The 23,715-nt window shown below is 40.9% G+C and overlaps 1 protein-coding gene across 1 annotated transcript in view; it reads right to left on the minus strand.

Moving 5' to 3' along the window:
* SMPX (small muscle protein X-linked) overlaps nucleotides 1-11,456 on the minus strand; it is a 45,922-nt gene extending 34,466 nt beyond the window's left edge. The window contains exons 1-2 of the mRNA XM_034433870.2: nucleotides 11,302-11,456; nucleotides 6,238-6,308 (exon numbers count right to left, since the gene is read on the minus strand). Coding sequence (XP_034289761.1) covers nucleotides 6,238-6,276 — 39 coding nt within the window. The 5' untranslated portion in view covers nucleotides 6,277-6,308; nucleotides 11,302-11,456. The remainder of the gene's footprint in view (nucleotides 1-6,237; nucleotides 6,309-11,301) is intronic.
* Nucleotides 11,457-23,715: the final 12,259 nt, after the last annotated feature.

The raw sequence follows: 23,715 nt of genomic DNA on the forward strand, positions 1-23,715 counted from the left end.
TGGAGCCCTAAGGAGCCCGGGCAGTGAGGCGAGGAGTGACTGGCAGGGGAGGGATGAGTGGAGGCCGACGAGGCGCTCCTTGGTGTGAATGACATCAAGTTGACCATTGAGTTGGCCATGTCCACCCAGTCACATGACCACCTAGCCACGCCCACCCAGCCGGTCATTAGGCAGATATTAGTGGTCCATGGTATTTAAAATTATGAATTTAGTGGTCCCTGAGGTCCAAAAGGTTGGGGACCCCTGATTTAAAGGATATCTGGAGAGAATTAAATCCACAGAAAAATCAGTACACTTTCTTTTCCAATCCGCATAATTCATGGTCCAGGATAGATATGGTGTGGATGGATTTGGAATTGGGTAAAAATATAGTGGAGGTAGAAATAATATCAAATACATGGGCAGACCATAATCCTCTAATAGTGAAATGGAAGGGAAGAACAAAAAAGAGAGGGAGATGGACCATGAATCAGAGGGTTTTAAAAGAAAAAAAATATGTCCAAGGGATAGAAAAAGAGCTAAACTTCTTTTTGAAGGAAAATTTAAATGAACATACAACCCTACAAAATTTACAACTAAAGCTTCTATTAGGGGCTTAACAATAGCATATGTGGCACAAAGGAACAAAGAAAAAAAGAAACAACAATTAGAGCTGAAACTCTAAGGTGAAACTTGAAGAATTGGAATTTAGGATGCAAGAATCCTCAAATGAGAAAATTAGAGAAAAAGAAATGATTAAGCAGAAAATCAATTTAATCTCACAAGAAGAAATGGCCCAAAAACTTAAATCAACAAGACAGAATTTCTTTGAACATGCTAACAAACCAGGGAGATGACTGGCCTACAAACTGAAGAAGGAGAAGGAAAAAAAATTAATACAGCAATTAGAGGATGAAGAGGGGAATGTGCATTATCAGATGGAAGAGAAAAAGAGTATTGCCCAAAAATTCTTTAAAACTTTGTATAGTCAGGAGAAGATAGAAGAAGAAGATATTAAACAGTATTTAAATGAAAGGAGCCTCCCCATATTACCAGATGTAATAAAGGAAATGTTAAATGATAAAATCACTATGGCAGAGATGAAGGCGGCAATTCAAAAACAACAAAACAACAAAACTCCAGGACCAGACAGAATTCCCGCAGAGTTTTATAAAGAAATATAAGAGCCATTGGAGATACTACTACTGGATGTATATAACGAAACATTAGAACATGCGAAATTACCAAAGTCATGGACAGAGGCACATAAAATGCTTATTCCAAAAGACAGCATGGATAAACAGCAAATTAAAAACTAAATGCCAATCTCGCTGTTAAATGCCGATTATAAAATATTTGTTACAATAATGGGTGAAAGAGTCAAAAACATATTAAATGAAATCATTCATTCTGACCAAAAAGGGAATGAACCCAACAGACATCTAAGAAATAACGCACAGATTATAATGAATACATTGGAATATTATGAGGCTCATCCGGAAAAGCAAGCAGCACTGATATTTGTAGATGCTCAAAAAGCCTTTGATAATCTAAATTGGAATTTTCTTACTAATCAATTGAATATTGTGAATTTTGGGGAAATATTTATGGGAATGATTAGGGCAATTTACTCCAACCAATCGGCAAAAATAATATTAAATGGGGAAACAATAGAGGATTTTAGTATATTTAAAAGGGTGAAACAGGGATGTCCCCTATCCCCCCTTCTATTTATTTTATCTTTGGAAATATTATTGATACAAATTAGGCAAAAGCAGGAAATAAAGGACTGAGAATTAAAAGGGAAGAATACAAAGTTCAATCATTCGCAGACAATTTGGCCTTTATCATAGAAGATGCTCTAGAGATGGGAATCATATTATTACAGGAAATTGAAGAATTTGGCAAGGTAGTAGAGCTTAAAATAAAGAAATAAAATAAAATAAAATATTAACTAAGAATCTTACTAACAGGCAAAACGAGGAACTGGAAGAGAAATTGGGGATCCAAACTGTTAAGAATGTGAAATACCTGGGAATTTGGTTAATGGAAAAATGTTCTTTGATAAAAGAGGACAATTAGAACAAATTACTACAACAAATACAAAAAGATTTGGATAATTGGGCGAAATTACAAATATTAATGGGCAGAACTGCTACAATAAAAATGAATATATTACCTAAATTTTTGTATCTCTTCCAAATGGTACCAATAAAACTAGGGATTTTTTTTTCCAAACAATTAAATAAAATAATAACAAAATTTATTTGGTTGGGGGAAAAAGCCCGAATAAAACTCAAACTTTTGCAAGATTTGAGAAATAAGGGTGGTTTTGGCCTCCCGGATGAGGACCCGGTTTGTGGGGGCAATAAACTGACTTTGTATTAAAAAAAGAACACCGCTTTTGTGGGGAGGCGAAAGCCCTACTAAGCAGGTGTATATACAAAAGTATGAAGAGTATTGCTTAATGCATTGTAAGCCGCCCTGAGTCTCCGGAAAAGGGCGGCATATAAATTGAACCAATAAATAAATTGTATTATCAAGTGGCAGCCATGATGTGGCTTAAAGACTGGATTAAATTGAACAACAAAAGGGTGTTAACATTCGGGGGCCACAATCTCCAACTCGGCTGGCACGCATTCCTCTGGGAGGGGAAGAATAAAGCCCATGCATATTTCCAGAAACACTTAGTAAGAGATGCCTTGATAAGCATTTGGGAAAAAATTAGGAAAAATCATTACATGAAAATTCCAATTTGGTTATCAACAATGGAGGCAATGATTTATCCAAACGTATTAGATTTAAATAAGGTGGTGAGCTATACAGAATTATTGGATGAACAAGGAAAATTAAAATCTGACCAGGACCTAAGGAATCAAGGAATAAAGATTGATTGGTGTCCCTATCACCAAATCAGGACAAGATATAAAAAAGATTTAGAACAGTATGGTATCTATGGAAAACAACTGGAATTGGATAAAATATTGCTAGGGACAGAGGAAAAAATGATTACCAAATCTTATAACTTCTTCCTAAAATTCAAAATGGAAGAAGAAACTGTGAAGGAGACGATGATAAGTTGGGCTAGAAATTTTGGATATAGTATTGAATTAGACTATTGGGACAAATTATGGGAGAAAAACTATAAACTAACGATGTTGGCAGCCTATAAGGAAAACCTCTACAAGATGTTTTATCATTGGCATTTACCCCCAGTAACATTGGCCAAAATGTTTCCAAACAGTTCTCCCGAATGCTGGAGATGTAGTTATAAACAGGGAACTTTCTACCACATGTGGTGGACCTGCCCCAAAGCCAGAAAGTATTGGCATAAAATACTTCCATTGGAAGAAATTACTGAACAAAAGATCGAACTGAAGCCAGAACTAGTTTTACTGGGCATCTTAGATGAGAAAATGGTTAAAAACTTTCAATATATAATATTACATATATTAACTGCAACCAGAATCGTTTTCACTTAAAATTGGAAACAGACTAATATTCCTTCAAAGGCAATGATAATAAGAAAGGTTTATGAGTGCACAAAGATGGATAGGTTGACTATGGAATTGAAAGGGAAAGAAGAATTGGAGTATTACCAAGTTTGGAGTAGATGGTATATATGGCTAGAGAATAGGAGTAAAATTAGTCTATAAGAATTATATAATATTGATGATAATATGATTGTATCGAAGTTACATGTAAATATTATAATTTAAGTGACTGTATAATATAGGATAGTGAATTATAGAAATAGAAATAGAACTTATGTAAATATGAATGTTATGGATGATATTGACACCGATATGGAATGCTGCAATAAGTGAAAAAAATAAAAATAAAAAAGGATTGGAAAAACACCAAGAAAGGGCTAGCAGAAGCAGTAGAAGCATACAAAAAACAAGCCGACAAACACCTATCTCTCCAGCCCCCCTTCCGTGTGAGGGATTGAGTGTACCTGTCAACCAAATATATAAAATTGAAATTGCCCAGCAAAAATCTAGGACCTAAGTTCTTAGGACCTTTTCTGATCGTGAAAGTAATTAACCCCGTAACAGTTCAACTTAACCTCCCACACATATTAGGGAAAGTGCATCCAGTCTTTCACAGCAGCTTGCTAAAGCCTGCATCTAGTTCAAGGTTGAGACCACAAACCAGACCAGCTCCCAAGCCAGTAGGGGAAACACATTGTGAAGTTAAGAGGATTTTAGACTCTAAATTACATAGGGGTCGATTACAATACTTGGTCCATTGGAAAGGGTACCTTTGTCTCAAGTTACCTGGGTTAAGAGTTGGGATGTGAAAGCAGATAGACTAGTAAAGCAATTCCATGATAAGTTCCCTGATAAGCCAAAGGGTTCTCCTGAGGGTGGTGGGGAGGTGGTTAGAGACTGACTGAATTAACTTCCTATGCTCTTCTTGTTTCAGGACACGCTTTTCAGTTGAGGGGGGGGGAAGCCTGTCAGCCCTGGAGGCCAGCTTCTCTTTGGATCTTCAGGGCTGCCACATCTAGTACATAGGGCTGTTGTGGGAAATTGGGAGGGGTTGATTGGAGTGGGTAGAGATAGATAGCCATAACAACATTCTTTTCTCTGGGAGTCAAGGACGTTCAGCCTGCACCTGGAGAGGCGTGACTGGGAAACATCTCTAGTTGGGATGGTGGATTAATTGGATCATGTGATGGAAATGTGGGTGCAGGGGACTTTCCTTTGGGTGGGGAAAACCCGGGGGCTTTCAGATTCGGGTTTTCCCAGATGTACCAATATGTCATCTCTAATAAAATGGAACTTCGAGGAATTGCCTGCCTCGGAGTCTTTCTTGGTTGGAGGTGTTACTTGGAACCCTGACAGAGGGTTTATTCATAGGGTCAATGGCATGGAGTTGGATTGCTATTGATGACATGCCAATTAGCTGTTTAGTGGTTGGCAACCTAGCGCTGCTAAGCAAGTGGAGCTAGCAATGCTTCCAGGCCTTGTTAGTGATTGACTGAGAGGAGATAGCTGCTCTGGGTTTCAAATAAACTACATATGCCATTGGTTTCTTCATATATGATTATTAATATTTAGAGTGTATATTTGGGGAAATAACTAATCTGGGCCTAACTTTTCTGGATGATTTATTAATCAATTAGAGCTATCCGACATGATATACTAGGAAATAAAAATGTCTAATTTCAATGATATTTATTCCTTTGTTCACAGAAATACCCATCAACCTAAGCATGACCAAAAAGCAAGCTATTTGGTTTTTTTAGCTGAATACTATCTGGAAGGTCAAGGCTTCCACCTTAGTCACAATGGAATGTTCTGTTTAATGAAATAGCCAGCATTTTCCTGCCAAGAAACAACAATAACAGGTACTGTATTTTTCGGAGTATAAGACACACTTCCCCCCCTAAAAGAGGATGAAAATTTGGGTGCCTCTTATACACTGAATGTAGTCCCAACCACCCACCGGCCCCCACTCTTCTGCCTCTGCACGTCTTCTCAAACAGAGCTTTCGGAGAGTGAAAAAGCAAGACGCAGAGGCCAAAATGGCAACCTGGAACAGCTGCTGCCTTGTCGGACCAGTCCCGCACTTCCCCTGCTGTACTTACTGGAGTGCCCTGCGACGATCACCTGCATTTTTGAAGCTGCGTATCTACTCCAACGAGGCATGTGCAAGTGTAGCGCGCGCACGCATGCTCACAACTAGTGAATCTGTTGCTAAACTTCACCTCTGGGAACAACTGATTGGGGGTATTCCACCCGCCAATCAGCTGCTCGTGCTGAATCAGGCTATTGTGCTGAAGCTGACCAGGCTATTTGCTAAGGATGCTAGCCAGATGAATACCGATGGATGCTGGTAGGCAGTTTTTTTCTTATTTTCCTCCCCCAAAACTAAAGTGCATCTTATACTCCAGAGCGTCTTATACTCTGAAAAATACGGTATTTAATTGAGAGTCCCAAAGGTGCTTTTTCAAGAGGCAACTGGACTTTCTTGTTTTTCTTTGAAGACGTTTCACTTCTCATCCAAGAAGCTTCTTCAACAAAGAAGAAGCAAAACATCTTCAAAGAAAAACATAGGGAAAAAAGCATATTGTGATTCATTTTTTTTTCTAATAAAAATATGTGAGACATGCAACAAATTGTTTCATCAAAATAATTTAGGTGCATTTATAGCAAATTGAGAATTCCTAACTAGAATTAAAGTTCCAACCCATGCATCTGTCTTCCATTTAAAATAGTTATTTATAAGCAATCACACAAAATACCTTACCTGAATGCTTCTGACATTTGAAGCTCGTTGATTTGACATATTTAAGCAATAGAATTTTCACTGCAAAAAACCTAAAATCAATTAAGGAAACAAAAAAATGATAGCAAAAACTTTATGGGTTATAATGGCATTCTGTAAGCAAGGTTTTATTACCTATAATTTGACCATGGTACTTCCTGGTAACTATAAATTCATCAGCTCAGATTATCTTTCAGACTCAAGTTTCAGAGTTACTAAGATACACCCACAGAATACTGCAAGGAACTTAGAACATCTGAAATTCATTACTGAATTTTTAATAGATCCAATGAGTAATATCACTTTCACAACACAATAGGAAAAGAGCACATGTTCCATCAAAGGCACAAGTTAATAACTATCTACATTATTTATTTACTATTTATTTCAATTCACAAAACAGAATTGCAAAAGCCTGGATGAAGTCTTTTAGTAGACTGTACCTAAAGATGATAAACAAACTCTTCAGAGGTCTGATAAGAAGGGAATTCAGAGAATAAAGACCACTAGAAATTACAAGAGCAGTGGCATTCTGTATGCTCAATACAACTTCCCATCTTACTGTGCCTATTGAAGTACAGGTAGTCTTCAATTTACAACAATTTGTTTAGTGACCGTTCAAAGGTACAGCACTGAAAAAAGTGACTGATGAACATTTTTCATACTTATGATCACTACAGCATTCCAATGATTTACATTTGGATGCTTGACAACTGACATTTATGACAGTTGCAGTATCCTGGGGTCATGTGATCACCTTTTGTAACCTTTTGACAAGAAAAGTCAATGGGGAAACCAGATTCACTTAACAACCGTTACTAATTTAACAACTGTAGTGATTCACTTAACAAATGTGGCAAGAAAAGTCATAAAATGGGGCAAAACTCACTTAACAAATTTCCCACTTAGCAACATAAATTTTGGGCACAATTATGATCATAGGTTTACCATGCCTTGTATGGCATGGCTTGGATATATACTGTTTTCCAGAAGCCAGTTTATATGTAACCTTAAATTGGGACTAAAAATAAATGCTAAGAATAAAATATAATCAAAATGGAAATTCCTCAATGATACAACTGCGTAGGATTACTTCAAGGAGAGGCAAACTTTCTTCCATGCCAGTTTTAAATGACCTCATTGTTGCTTGAGAAATCAGGACAACAGAATGTTGATGAGTGAAAATAGACTATCTTCTTGGACTGCAATCCCCATCCTCTGTTTTACTTGCTTAATTTTATTTAACAATAGAAATATTAAAGGCATTATGTCTTTAGATTTGATTGCATGAACAGGAAAGAGGCTAATAGTTAATAGAAACAGATGGTACTTTTATATTTTCATGGAAATTTTTCCCCTTTCACCAAAAACACTCTTGGAATCTCACCAAATATATTAATATTGCACAAGCATTGCAATGTTGGGAAAGAAAGTGAATTATCTGAGGTACCAAATATTTTGCACTAGGGATGAAGAACTTGTGCTCCTTTTAAGGTTGACAAATTACAACTATCAGCAGTTGGTCAATACAATTATATAAGGGGTGTAGTAGACAGGAACTTTGAGATTGACTCTTTATACTGTTTATCCCTCAAAACAAATTCCCAATTACCGTGTTTCCCTGAAAATAAGACAGGGTCTTATTTTCTTTTGAACCCCGAAATAAGGACTTGGCCTTATTATCGGGGGGGGCTTATTATTTTGGGGGTGGAGGCAGCACTGCTGCGAGCTTCATCATACCAGCACAGCTGGCATCCTGCCACTTGTGGCTGCACTGGTATGTTGAACCTCGCGGCAGTGCTGCCGTTCGTGCGTGCAACAGCACAAGCCTTGCAAAGTCCTGCTCCATGAGGTGGCGAGAAAAGATGGCAAGGTGAGCCATGTCTCACTCCACTCGTCTCGCTTCTCCCCCACCCCACCTGTCAGAAATGAGTCTTTGTGAGACTCATCGCACCACCACCTCGTGGAGCAGGACTTTGCAGGGCTTGTGCCATTGCACGCACGAACAGCAGCACTGTCACAAGGTTCGACATATCAGCGCAGCCATGAGCGGCAGGATGCAAGCTGGTGCCGGTATGATGAAGCTCACAGCAGTGCTGCCGTTCATGCATGCAATGACACAACAAGCCTTGCAGAGTCCTGCTCCATGAGGCAGTGGTAGCGGCAGGACACAGCAGGGCAGCGGCAGCCAACTGCTCAGCTGGCGTGAAGAACAGGGAGGGGAGGGCATGTCACCCCTTTCCCCCCCCCCCCCGGCCTCGCCTCCTCACCTCATGTTGTTTGCATGGCAAGCAACCAGAGAAAATGTCGGGAACGGCTGTACATGCGTATAAGTAGTTGGTGGGGGGCTTATTTGGGGGAGGGTGTATTTTAACTCATGCACTGAAAAGCCCGATTGGGCTTATTGTCCAGAGAGGTCTTAGTTTTGGGAAAACATGGTAGAAGCTCACAAGTTGCTTTGGGTTTTAATTCCCTGCTTTCCTCCCGGCATGGTCAGTGATAAAGAGATGCTGGAAATTTTAGTTCAGACCTTGTCTCTACACATCTTTTTTAAACCATCAAATTAGTGTAAGGAAGTGAGCTTAGAATCCTACCTTGTTGCCTTAAAGACATTTTGGACTACATTCTGTAGCACCAGCCATAACATCTTATAATGTCAGCCAAAAGATCTGTTATGGGATAAATTATTTTTTTCTTTCCTAATATTACTACTTGCATTTATCCTGAATTCAATGGAGCTTCTTCTCCTGTGTACTTATACAGTACATAGGATTGCAGCCTACCTGAAACAATGTGATTTTACATGCTATACTCATTCCTTCCCACAGTTGCAACCAGGTATAAACAACAGTTTTTTCAGTTGCTGATAGCTGCAAGACCCTGTTCACTTTTGTCAATTTTGTGGGCTGCAGCTTGATTCTACAGTTGTTGAAATTCTTTTTTTTTTCCTCATTAACAATTAATTTCTGCTGTCCTGAACATAAACCTGCTTAGAATTTGTTCCTCACAATTTGAGAGTCCTTCAGGGTGCTTTCTTGTAAACTCCAAGTGGACTTTCATGTGTTTTGTACTGAGGAGAGGCTTCCATCTAGCCACTCTTCCATAAAGCCCAGATCAGTGCATCGGGTGAGTGACCATCGGGTTCTTGTTCACTTCTCTTACTAAGGCCCTTCTCACCCAATTGGTCAGTTTGACTGGGTGACCAGCTCTTGGAAGAGTCCTGGTTGCTCCAAATGTCCTCCGTTTGAAAATTATGGAGGCCACTGTGCTCTTAGGAACCTTCAGTGCAGCAGAAATTTTATTGTAGCCTTCTCCAGATCTGTGTCTTGCAATAATCCTATCTCTGAGCTCTGCAGGCAGTTCCTTTGACCTCATGGCTTTTGCTCTGCTACAGTATGCATTGTCAGCTGTGAGGCCTTCTATAGAGAGGTGTGTGCCCTTCCAAATCATGTCCAATCAATTTAGGTGAACTCCAATCAAGGTGTAGAAACATGTCAGCAATGATCAAGACAAATGGAGGGCATTAAAGCTAAATTTCAGGTGGTGTTGCAAAGGGTCTGAATAGTTATGTCAATGTGATATTTCAGTTTTTTCTTTTTAATAAATTTACAGACATTTCTAAAATTCTGTTTTCATTTTGTCATTATGGAGTACTGAATGTAGATTAATGAGAAAAAAATGAATTTCAACAACTGTAGAATCAGGCTGTAGCATAACAAAATTGACAAAAATGAAGGGGGTTTGAATACTTTCTGAATGCATTGTATATAGTATTATATATTTTCTACCCTTTCCATTGAAATCAGTAGGAAATTGTCAAGTTGTTATTAGCAATTCCCACCAGATTTTGATGACATAATGTTTGGGAGCTCTAGGTCAGCTGAGACTGTTGGGGTTACTGGGTTGTTCCCATCTGTTGAAGAACTCTGGGGCACAATTAACAATTAAGAGGATAATTTTCAGTGTTTTTCTTAAATCTTTTAAGACATAAAAACAGGTTGAGAAAATCCACAAATTATAGGTCACAGTGCAGTCTGATAGTAATTGAATAATTTCAAATTTAAATAATATGAACAGAATTTAACTAAATGACTGAAAAAACCAGTCCTATCTGGCATACAGACTTTGATTTCATGACTAAGTAATTTAGTAAGTACTGGACTTTACATGCCAAGATCCCTAGGATTTGTGATCCAGCATGAGGCACAGGAAGAAATAAACACAGGAGGGAAAAGTTCTTAACTGCTCTGCCTTGTCTAAAAATAAGCCCTGTGGGGAGTGCTGAGGGACATGCAGTTATTCAGCACCAAACTATTTCAATTTGCTTGGATAAAGTGGAGGTCTGCACGAGGTGCTTCTCTAATATCCATCTTTCCTACTCCTGCAACCCAGATGCAATTGAAAAGAAGCTGGATATGACATTGTTCTCATGCTGACCTCCCCATCTATAACATGTATAAAACTGGCATGGGTATTATGAAATGCATCTGTATTATTCTTTTTTAAGGCCTAGATAGAAATTATGCTGAATAGCAAGCTTACTCTGAAAGGAGGGAGAATACAACTCTATGTTGAAATGATTGCTCAAGTGCAATTCATTTCGTGAAAGGTCACTGTGACTCCAGAGTTAATGATAAGCATTTTAGCAATGAGAAAGAAATTAATATTTATGGGTTCAAACATTGAGTATTATAATTTTGCTTATTTGAACATGACTCTCTACACAAAGCCACAGAGAGAAAAAATAAACATGCATTTGGTTAGTTGTCACCAACTGTGCCCAGTAGGCTTTTATGAAAATCATACAAGAGCACATACATTTAGGAAACTGCAAAATCTCAGAACATACTTTAATTTAAAATTTTTTGCCTGTGTATTCAGTAGTTGCAGTAATAGTTAATGAAAAACATTAATGACCTGGTATAAAGAGAATCACATTCACAGCAACATAGCCCTTGTCCTTGTTCCCTAGCTATAAATGTATTTCCCAAGTCAACCTTTTATTTTTTAAAGCTGCCCCCTCCCTCTTCAACTCCCATTAAGTACCTGATTATTTATATCAGAAAAGTTCCAGCCTGTCAGAAGAGTGAATGCTACACCTCCCTTTGCTGCTGACTGAGGCACCTTAGGTCAGCTGATACCTTTCATGTGAAATAGATTAAGTTTTTGTGCAGTGGATACTCTCAAGGGAAAGGACCTCTGGGACTGGAATAGAGCAATCTTCAGAAGCCAAGTGTAATAGAGAATTCCTGTCATAGCTTGCAGTTGTTCTTCCTAAATATAGAATAAGATTCATCCTGTAACTTCATTCTGTCTTGAAACTATGGCTCTCAAGTGTCAAGCAAAAATATATGAGTGCTCAGTTCCAGGTAATATGTTGCTGCCATTTTCTCAATGTAGAAATGTCAGAAGTTTTTTTTAATAGTTTTGAATAAATAGTATTAAACATCCTCCTCCTCCTCCTCCTCTTAACATATAACTTTTTGCAGTGAACAGACCTCATGCAAATCTTCAGGCCACTTGTCAAGAAAAAAAATCATGGGAATATGATTCCCAGTATTATCTATTTTTTAAAAAAGATCAATGCATGAAATTTTAGAGTTTTTTTTTTTTCTGTACTAATTGGTATTCCATCTTGAGCTCTTTGACAGATATTCGGTATAAGAAAATGATGGAAGAAGCAATGGGAAACCAGGAGGGATACATCTTGCTCTTTTTGGATGAGTTGCAACATTGAGGTAAAAGTTGCAAAGTTGAGACACAGTGTCCTGAGATGGGATAGGGTTGAAAACACCATTTCAAGAATGGAGTCCCACGGGCTATCCATAGGCATCTCAGTTGCCAGAAGACCCTGAGATACAGGGCATGCAGACATGAAGTTTGGAAATGGCGAGTCCCCGGGCAAGAATTTGTTCTTAGTGTTTAATTTTGATTGCCTTGATGCTAATTAATTTTACTTAAAGTCTATAATCAATCATATCTCCAAAAGAAAAAGAAAAAATATCTATCCAGGGCCGGATTTTCCTATAGGCTAACTAAGCTTCAGCCTAGGGCCTCAAGATCAAGAGGGGCCTACACAGTGGTGGGATTCTGGGGGTTCTAGAGGGTTCGGCCGAACCCTTTGTTAAATTGCTGGCTCGCCCGCCCCTCGCCTCCCACCCGCGCGGCGCCAGCCTACCGTAGCCAGGGGTAGCAATTGTGACTCTTTTACAACCTGTGGACTTCAACTTCCAGAATTCCTGAGACAGCTTGGCTGTCTCAGGAATTCTGGGAGTTGAAGGCCACAGGTTGTAAAAGAGCCACAATTGCCCACCCCTTCCCTAGCCTGAGTTCCGCTGCCTGGGATCCACGTGGGCTGCCACGTGGTTCCCCACCGGCTCCGGACGCAAGAGAGCAGGATGGAGAAAGCAGCTTCCACGCCTTCACTCACCCTCACTTTCTGCTCTGTTGGATCGCCAGCCGTTCGCTTACCCCGCCCACTCCCCATCTATTGCTGCCTTCGATGGCTAGAGGAAAAAAAAACTTCAAATTCTTGCCGCGGGGCTTCAAAGGGCCGCCCTAGAGCCAATGGTGCAGCCGAACCCTTTGTTAAATTGCTGGCTTGCCCCGCCCCTCCGCACCACTATTTATTGCCAATAAATAGTGGTGGGCGAGGGGCGGGGGAGCCAGCAATTTAACAAAGGTTTCGGTGCTTTTTTTTGTAATTTTATTGGCCCACGGAGCTTCAGCATAGGCTAATTGGCCTCCCGGCTCTCAGCTGATTTGTCTCAGCTGTTTTGCTCAGGGCTCTTCTGCTTTCTTGCAAAGAGTGCTGATTTTTTTTCCCCTAGCTTTGCTGAGAAACGAAACTGAAACTGCTTTGCTGTTGCTGCAAGGTTGGAAAATTAGGCAGGCAGAATTCTTTTCTTTTTCCTCACCAAAAAAGGTAGGTGAAAACGATGGGAAATTTAGGGAAAAAGAGGAGAGTTCAGGATTTTAAAACACAAAAGAAAAAAAGCTCTATTTAACTAGGGAATTGTAATAATTGAGATACTATTAATTGTATATTTCTGAAAGCAGAAATGGTTAAGTTGTGGTTTGGAGGAATATATGGGGGAAATTATTTGGTTTATTATTATTGGTAAATATAATTAATTGATTTGTAAGAAATTGGATTGCATGGAAATAATTGGAATATTCATGTTCATATTGATTAATATACAAAAAAGGTAGTTATATAACTAATTGATTTATATTAAAATGTTGAATTTATATTAAACAACTAATATTACATAATTAACCAATGTGAGGATGGATATAAAAATAGATGACAATGGGAAGGGGTATAATATAGAGTAGAAGGGAAAATTGAATTTAATTAAGATTAGAGATGAGGATGAAGGGTAATATTGGTTTTTTACAAAAATAGATGAGGAATAAATATGGCAAAAAGGAAATATAGAAATTGTAAATTTAATTGAAATGACTAAACACTGTTTAAATTTGTGAACCGGCCAAATACTCTGTTCAAAGAAAATACATTGTATGTTTGTATGTGTGTTTCTAATTATTGTTATTTATTCATATTTGTTCCCTTTTATTCTTTAAAGTTTAACAATTCATTCTTTATCTTAATATCTTTATATTTGTTTGGGGTTGGCTTTCTTCCCTTTCATCTTTTTTATTGTACAGCAATCTTTCTCCTCAAACCTACCACCTCTCTCTTTTCTTTCCTTCTTACTTTCTCTTCCTCCCCCTCTTCTTCTCCTCCCTACTTCCTCTTCCTTTCTCCTTCTCCTCCTCTCTTCCTCCCTCTCTTACCCTCCCTCCTACTCTAATTTCCCTTCCCTTCCTTCATCCCTCTCTATTGCTGTATCCTTTTATGCATATGGACTACTCAGAGGGCTGAAAAAGCTATTTCTGACTGGTCCTCGCACTTTTGACCAGTCCTCGAACTTACGACTGTCCTCACATTTTACGTTTTTGCCCTATCTTGTCACCATGGTGAAGAGAAGCAGTTGTGAAATGAGTGACATGGTTGTTAAGAAAGCTGCACGGGCATAAATGTGAGGATGGTCATAAGTGTGAGGACCGGTCAAAAGTGCGAGGCCCAGTCAGAAATGACTTTTTTCAGCCCTCTGAGTAGCCCCTATGCACATAGCCACGCCCACCTGGTCACATGATGAGCTAGCCACGCCTACACAGTCACGTGACCAGCTAGCCACGCCCACCCAGTCACATGATTGCCAAGCCACACCCCCAACTAAGCCACGCCCACAGAACCTGTTGTTAAAAAAATTGAATCCCACCACTGGTGAAAGGGCCTCATAAGTGGAATAGCCTAGGGCCTCTTTTCATCTAAATCCGGCCCTGTATCTATCTCAAAACACACAATATTTTTCAGTGCAAGCATCATATGTTCAAATGCAACAGAATAATTATAAGGCAAAGAAAGAAGAAACCATAGGAAAAATATACATAATAATGAAGCACAACTTCATTTCCCTCCCCCCCCCCATAATTGTTAATTGAAATAGGCCTTTCTAAAGTCTTGGTGCTGCTTTGCTAGAACTACATCAGATATATAGCTGATCTAAATCCAATTACTCTTAGATAGTTATAAACGAAATTTATAAATATTTATAAACCAAACTCTGCTTCCACTGCAAATCTGTATTCTGCCCAATCTTCTGTTTATTTTGGTTCCTGAAATACTGAATAGAGACATAAGAAGATGATTGTCGCAGTAATTATTAAAAAAGAGACTAGTAAGTTAAGAGCTTTTTCAGATGATTTGGTGTTTAAAGAAACTGAAACATTTATGAATATATTAAAAAGAGCCATGGTGGCCAGACTTCCGGTTGACATCACAGCAAGAACGGCTGGAAAATAGTGGGCTCTGCCAAGTCTCACAAAATCCAGCCAGTAACCACTGTTGGGAGAATCTACAGGGTCATAGCTACCTTGTAGGGGCAGTGAAGGAAGGAGAGGCACTTTGCTGATCACGAGGAGCTTGCAATTTCCTTGTTAGGTCTGCTCTCCCAAATGACAGCAGGGACAATGGCCTTTTTTGGCAGTTGCAAGCTGGGACAACCGGGACCATAAGATTTGTGCTGGAGCAGTTTGTGGGCAGAGCATTGAAACTGGATGAGATAAATACCAACTTTTACTCTAAAGACCTGATTTAAGTACAAGAATTTTAAAAAAAATCTCCTAAGCCTAAGAAAGCAGTGACTAAATACACGGAGGGAAAAAAAACCCCGAAAATCAAGAGGCAAAAAAAGCCCAAGGGAAGCTTTAAAACACAGAAAGCTTGAAAAAAGCTTAACAATTTGAAAGGTGATTTTCAGGAGAAACTGTCTTGTTTATTTGTATTTCTAAACCCCCTGGATTTATCATATAATCAGCTGTTTTTGACAGACTGTTTAACGTTGAATTTGGGAATAAGAGAGCCATTTACTGAAAGAAGAGAAGTACTACAGCACTATAGCCGCAGCATACTTAGTGAAAGTCAACTCGATACACACAAAGTCTAATATACATAATAGAAATAATAACTTACAGGTAAAAAAGGAATTTTTAAAAATCTTAAAAGAGGTCCCAGCACGGAAATAAGCAGCTAATTGGCACTTGGGAATTTTAATTGGAGGGAGAAGAACAAAGAGGAAGTTAAAGGACTGAAGCCCCAAAAAGAGAACTTTCTACCTGGACTTAAATTGGACTTGGAGAAATTAAAAATAATACAGGAAAAAGAAAACTGAGGGAAAGCACTCTTTAATGAAGATTGGAATTATTTGTGATAGTTTTGATATTGGAAGGAAGAACAAAGAGGAAGCTAAAACATCAAAGTACAAGAAAGGGAATTTTACAATTGGATTTAAAATGGAACTTGGAGAAATTAAAACCAAAAGAAAAAGAAATTGAAGAGAAAGTATATTTTATGTGGATTTAAAACATTTTTAAATGTGTTACTTTGTTGGGATTTGTGGATTGGAGAGGGACATCTGCTGGTGGAAAGAAGCACTACAATGATTGCTTTGAAAATTGAAGGAACAGCAATGACCTTGATTACCGTGGGACTTTAAGGAGTATTTGTTTCTTTTTAAACAGCTGGGTCTTGACTTTGAAAGGAGGTGAAAAATGACAAAGCTTCAAATTGGAGTGGACTAGATAAATATTTGAACGGGATATTATTTGGAAATAAAAAAAGAGACTACATGGACTTCAATCTTAATTAGACATAAATTAAAAAATTTTTTAAAATTTGAATTGACAATATGGAGCATTGGGAGTATGAGGAAATAATGGAGATGTTTAAAAATGTGCATGAAGCATTCAAGGGTAATAAAGAAGCAGAAGCCTGGTAAGAACATACAAAAAAGGAAAATGAGAATATAAATGAGAAGCAAAAATACAATGTGGAAGGGAAAAATAATTGAAGATAAAAAGATAGATAATTACACTGGGATTGACAGTGACAAAAAAGAATGGATAGGGGGAATATCCCCCAAAAAAGAAGAGAAGAGAAGGAAATGGGAAAAGACTGGGTAAAAACAGGGGGAGGATTATGAGAGTAACAGTCTTAAAAGTTGGAGGAGGAGGAGGAGGAGGAGGAGGAGGAGGAGGAGGAGGAGGAGGAGGAGGAGAAGAAGAAGAAGAAGAAGAAGAAGAAGAAGAAGAAGAAGAAGAAGAAGAAGAAGAAGAAGAAGAAGAAGAAGAAGAAGAAGAAGAAGAAGAAGAAGAAGAAGAAGAAGAAGAAGAAGAAGAAGAAGAAGAAGAAGAAAGAGAATGGGATAAAGGTAGAAAAATATGGGAAAAAGTGGAATTTTTGAGAGACCAAAAGAAAATGGTTAAGTAGGAAGGGAAATAAAGCACATACTAGTTGATTTAAGGGAACTGTGTTAATAGTAGAAATTATATGTAAGAAGCAAACAAGATGAAGTATATTGTTTATTATAAAATGGATCAGCAGATGTAATATGAAATGTAATCTGGTTTAACTATGAAAATAACTGAAATTAAAATATAAAATTGAAATGTTAAAAAGCGTGATGGGACTTTGAAAAAATGTAAATGATGAAATAAAATAATTGTTAGAATAAGAAGTTAGGAATTAAGGAAAATAAGAGGTGGAAAGTTAATTAAACTAAAAGGTTTCAATGTAAGAATGGAATAAGATGAAATACGTTGTTAATAATCAAAACATGATGGAGATTTTGAGAAACATATTTAATAAATGGAGAAAAATCGGGGTTGCTTGGATACCATTTCAGAAAATATTGAATTGAAAAATACAACAGTGGAGAGAGAATGGAAAGAAGACTAGAGGGATTGAAAGGAGGGTAAGGAGAGAGAGGAATAGAAGAAAGGGAAAAGGAGAGGAAGAAAGGGAGGGGAAATAAGTGTAGGAGAGAAAGTTAGAAAGGGAGGAAGAGAGGGGGAGTGGGGGAAAGAAAGGGGAAGAAGAAAGGGGAAGGAGAGGAGAGGAGAGGAGAGGAGAGGAGAGGAGAGGAGAGGAGAGGAGAGGAGAGGAGAGGAGAGGAGAGGAGGAAAGAAGAAAGTAGAAAGGGAGAGAAGGAGGGAGAGAAAGGAAAGAGAGGAGAAGGAGAAGAAGGATTGTTGTAAATTAAGGGAGATGGAATGGTAGAAGGGCAATCCCAAGTATACTCAAACTTATTAGGATGAAGAATAAACTAATATGAAAGTTAAAAGAGATTATGTATGATTAACAATGGATAAGATAAAATAATTAATTGAAATAATGTTAAGAAATTAGGATTGGAAGGGCAGATGGTGATACCATTTATATAATAAGTATAGAAGGTATTAAGACAAGATTAAAAAATAGAGAAAAAGAATACTTTGGCAGAAATTGAAATATGTAAATTGTATTTTGATGTGACAAATTGTATAAGACATGATTCGGTCAATACTCTGTTCATAAAATATGTATGTGAAAGAAAAAAACAATAAAACTTGTTTTTTAAAAAAGAATAGAAGTAATAACATCTGGAAGATGGCCTGAGCTTGACTTTACTGTTAGAAGACGACTTGGATAATTTGAGAATATTTAATGAGTTTTTTTCCCTTCTGAAGATTTTTAAAAGGAACTAACTGCAAATACCTAAACTTTATTAAAATTGGCTATTGGATTGTGGATCTGAAAGATTGGAGGAATCTAGTGGGTTAACTTGGATTTGGACTATTAATGTTATTTAACAGGACATTCTATGAGACAAAAGAAGAAAGGCAACAGAAGAAAAGAGAAAAGGAAAGTTAAATAAGACTTTAACATTCGAACAACTGGGAAGATATATAATTGGAAAACTATAAGATTGTAAATTATTATAGAATTTTAAAGATCATAAATTTAGGGGGTTTGAAGATATAATTATGGGATTGATGATGAAGTGGTTCGGGAATAATGAGAGGCACAAGCAGGCTAGTGACAACAGCTCTTTAATATACAGTGAGACTTCAGCAAAAACTCAGAGGCTGCAGCCCTCCTTATATACAATCCTGGAGGGACTGTCAGCCAATCAGAAACTTAAGCAGGTTTGAATCTCCCGCTGAAAAGTATCAATACATAACACCCCTCCCTTCCCAGAAGGCACTAATACTCAAATATTTACATAAGTACACACAAAATCTCGCAGGTGCCCTGGCCGAGTTCTCGTTCTAGTTGACCTGCGCAGTTCAGTGTTTGGTGGGGCGTCGAGCTGGTCGGAGGGACTTTCTGTCTCTCCTGGCTCCGCCAATGGAACCTCCTGGATTTTGTCCGGGGCGTGGTTATCCCCGGTTGAGAGTGGCGACTCGCTGGAGCAGCGCTGGAACCAGGGCTTGTCAGCTAAGTATTCTCTCGAACCCGGGCTTCAGTTAGCTGTTTTGGGAAAGTTGTTGTAGTTAGGTTCGGAGATGTCTAAATTGATATTTGCTTCGCCGACTATTCTTTTTCTAAGTTGGTCTATGTGGCGTTTCCAGAGTCTGTCCACCCCAACGTCTACCGTGTATGATTTTGGGCCTGTTATGCCCACTATGGTTCCTGCAACCCATAGAGGTCCGCTAGCATAATTGCGAGCAAACACCGGGGACCCCACCTGGAACTGTCTTAGTCCGGTGGTCTCTCCCTTGAAATTCTCATGTGTATAATTGGGGTGAAGCCTGTCTAACACGCACCGAAGCTTCCTGCCCATGAGGAGTTCGGCTGGGCTTCTCCCTGTGGCCGTGCATGGTGTGGCATGCTGGACAGCTAGAAATTGATCTATCCTGGCCTACCAGTCCCCGTTATCTAGTCTGGACAATGCTTCTTTGGCCGTTCTTACGAAATGTTCAGCCAAACCATTAGAAGCCGGATGGAACGGGGCCGATAGGGCACGGCAGATGCCCAGTCCGGCCAGGTAGCCCTCAAACAGAGTCGCTGTGAATTGAGGGCTGTTGTCAGATACCAGAGTATCCGGTAGGCCATGGGTGGCAAATAGTTTGCGGAGGACTTTGATGACTGCCTCGGCTGTAGTTGAGGGCATTAGTATTATTTCGAGCCATTTTGAAAAGGCATCGACTACGATTAAAAATGTTTGCCCATGGAAGGGGCTGGCAAAGTCAATATGGATCCTCCCCCATGGCCCTTTTGGTTTCTCCCACTCTCGGATGGGCGCTATCGGGGATCGGGCCAGGACTCCTGACAGGGTCTGCACTTCCCCACCCACTCGGATATGACCTGGTCCATGTTGGGCCACCAGATGTAACTGCGGGCTAAACTTTTCATTCGGACAATCCCTGGGTGCCCCTCGTGCAGTAACTCCAAGACCCTCGTTCTCAGTCTCGTTGGTATTACCACCCTATCACCCCACAACAAACAACCCCCTTGCATAAATAATTCGTTACGTTTGTTAACATAACCCTGGTACTCCCCACCGACTGCCTTGACCGGCCACCCTTTAAGAACCCAACCCATTACAGTACGAATTACAGGGTCCCTAGCAGAGGCTTTCGCCACCTCGCAAGAGGAAATAGGTCCCAGAGTCATAGCGTCGATCAACAGAACGGGGGTCTCTGGCGTGGGGTTGACCAGCAAATCGGGGAGGGGGCAGCGGCTGAGGGCATCCGCGTGGCCCAAGGTCCATCCGGGTCGATGGACAAGCTGGTATGAGTAGGCCGATAGGAAAATGGCCCATCTGGTCAACCGTGGGGACAGGGCAGCGGGGGTGGGTTTGTCGCCGGCCAAAAGTCCCAGCAGGGGCCGGTGGTCAGTCACAAGTTCAAATTGACGGCCATAGAGGTATTCATGGAACTTTTTAACCCCCGCAATTGCAGCCAGAATCTCTCTGTCCAACTGACTATAGTTCTGCTCTGCGCTTGACAGGGTGCGAGAGTAAAACGCAATGGGCGCCTCTAGGCCATTTGGCAGTCTATGGCCTAGGATGGCACCAACTCCTACGGGGGAGGCGTCACAAACCAATATGAGCGGTAGCACTGAGTTGTATTGGATTAGGAAACTGTCCTCAGATAGAAGTCTCTTTACCGCCTCAAAAGCGGCTGCTTGTGGTTTCCCCCAAACCCATGGTACATTCTTCCCCAATAGTTTGTGTAGGGGATCTGCGACGGTAGCCTTGTCCTTTAAGAACATCGAATAGAAATTGAGCAGTCCAAGGAAGGCTTGGAGCTCCCCTTTGGTCTTGGGGGCTGGTGCGTTCTTGATAGCTCTCACTTTGCTTTCGGTAGGGTGGATGCCTGTGCCATCCACCCTGTACCCTAAAAATTCGACTGCACTTATTTTTCTTTAATTTAAGTCCCGCTTCCCTAAATCTGGAAAGGACGTTTCTCACTCTGTCCCCCAGCTGGCGTTCATCCTGAGCGCTGATTAAAATGTCGTCAAAGTAGGGCACCACCCCCGGGAGCCCTTGCAAAAGGCACTCCATGGTACTTTGAAATAGGCCGGGTGCGACGCTCACCCCAAACTGGAGCCTGGTGCATTTGAATGCACCCCTATGAGTTACAATTGTCTGTGCCTCTGCTGTGGCGTCGTCGACTGGTAATTGTTGGTAGGCCTGAGCTAGGTCTAATTTGGCAAAAATTTTGCCGGGCCCCAGGGAGTGTAGTAGATGATGCACGATTGGCACCGGATAGGCGCTCGGCTGCAAAGCCTTGTTGATCGTGCACTTGTAGTCGGCGCAAATTCTGATTGAGCCGTCAGATTTAACTGGGGTCACTATGGGGGTCTCCCATTTCGCATGGTCAACGGGGACCAACACCCCTTGTTTAATTAATTTGTCCAGTTCCGCATCGATCTTTGGTTTCAATGCGAAGGGCACCCGTCTGGCTTTAAGTCTTATTTGGGCTACATTGGGGTCTAGGTTTAGGGAGATAGGGGTCCCCACATACTTGCCCAACGTGTCCCTGAAGACGTCTTGGAACTCGTTCAGGAGGCTGTCCTTCAGTGACGGCTCGGACATTCGGTGGACGCCGGTGAAGCCCATGCTCAGGGCTCGGAACCACCCCATGCCCAGAAGGCTAGGCAGCTGCTTGGTGACAATGGTCAGCGGGAGGTCTTTTTCGAAGTCTCCGTAGGTGACTCAGAACGTGCCCACGCCTTTGAGGGGGACCCGGTTCCCCTGGTAGTCTAGGATGCGCAGTCTTTGCTTGGATAGCTGGTCCTTCCGGAATGACGGCAGGATGGTCTTCAGGGTCGCCCAGACATTATGGAGAGAGCTGATCTGGTGTCGATCTCCATCGAGCATGGCTTGCCATTGATTTCGACCACCGCGCTGACTTTGTCCTCAATCGCCGTGCTGGCCTGGTCTATGTGTATGCTGCGGCCATCTCGTGGTTCAAATTCACACTGTTTCTTCACGCCTCCTTCTCTCATTGGATGCTTCTGTCGCGTTGATTCTGGTTGGCTGCGGCACTCATGTGGTTGATGTTTTCTGGGCAGAATGGCTCTACAGACTCGCGCCAAGTGCCCTTTTTTCTCGCAACGCCTGCAAATAGCCTCTCTGTATTTGCAGGACAGTCTATCATGGTGTCCGCCACAGCTGGGGCAGTTTCGCCGGGGGCTGCCTGCGTCTTTTCTCTGGTGCTCTGTTCGGAAGACGTCCTCATCTGACTCGGACTCCGAGCTGGATCCGGCGTCTTCCCTGTGCACTGGTGCAGACTTAGGACTGTCTTTGCTGGTCAGCGGATGCTGCAGCGTTTCTGCAGCTTTTGTGGAAGCTTCATGAGCCCTGGCCTCGTCTAGGGCTCCAGCAAGCGTTAAGTCAGGCTTGGCGAGCAGGCGCCGTTGTAGCCTAATGTCCCGAACACCACAGATTAGTTGCTCAAGCAACGCATCATCCAAGTCCCTATAGTCGCAATGAGTTGCGGCTTTATGCAGGCTCGCCATGTAAGCGCTGACCAGTTCTCCCTCTCGCTGTACGCGCTGTCTGAGTTGGTATCGTTGCACGAACTTGGAGGGCACGGGAGCGTAGTGAGCCCGGAGAGTTGCCATCAGGGTGTCCCAGGAGACGGTCTGGACCAGTGTTGGCTCACAAAGTGACTCTGCCATCTCGAACACGTCCGGTCCACAGTGGCTTAGGAAGAGGGCTCTCTTCCGATTAGCGGAGAGTCCCTGCATGTTCAGCGAGCACTCAAACCTCGCTAGGTACGAGACCCATTTTTCGTGGGTCAGATCAAAAGGCTTGGGCAGAACATAGGCAGACATGTTCGGTATGCCTCCTGTAGTTCGCCTCGTCGCCTAGCTGAAGCTCGGGGTCTCACTGGTTCACCTCTTGTGGCCTCTATCCCACCTTCATCGCCAATGAAGTGGTTCGGGAATAATGAGAGGCACAAGCAGGCTAGTGACAACAGCTCTTTAATATACAGTGAGACTTCAGCAAAAACTCAGAGGCTGCAGCCCTCCTTATATACAATCCTGGAGGGACTGTCAGCCAATCAGAAACTTAAGCAGGTTTGAATCTCCTGCTGAAAAGTATCAATACATAACAGATGAAATTTTATTAAGCAGGAGTTTTTAAATATAGAGACCTAGGAATTATAGAAATATACTGAGTAATTTTTATTAAATTGTTATAAAATGGGGATAATAGAGGCATGTGAAGAAATATTTTTATGCTAAAAAGTGTGTGTCAGGTATGCCTCCATTCAAAACTCAAGAAAGAAAAAACCCAACTCCATGTTTGTAGAGAAAGGTACCTTTACTGAGTATGAACTGATAGCAATGAAAGAAAGCAAGATCTGAGGCTAAAGGCATGAAAATTACATATTGAAAGTATTCCCAAATCCCTCTCCCCAAGGAACCTGGCTGAATGTCCAATCCCCAGCCCCCCATGGTGTCATGTGAGATGCATCTTCAGATGGCCCCATCCATCTGGTATGGCAGAACAGTTGATCTTGACTGGCTATCAATGTCTATTCCGCTGCACAGAAGACGATGAGAGCATTCCTCCCTTTTTGGTCACATCATGAGACATCTCCACCGGCTCGCTT

Source organism: Pantherophis guttatus, chromosome 5, assembly GCF_059756535.1.
Source record: "Pantherophis guttatus breed Tessera chromosome 5, ASM5975653v1, whole genome shotgun sequence".
In the NCBI taxonomy this organism is placed as follows: domain Eukaryota; kingdom Metazoa; phylum Chordata; class Lepidosauria; order Squamata; family Colubridae; genus Pantherophis; species Pantherophis guttatus.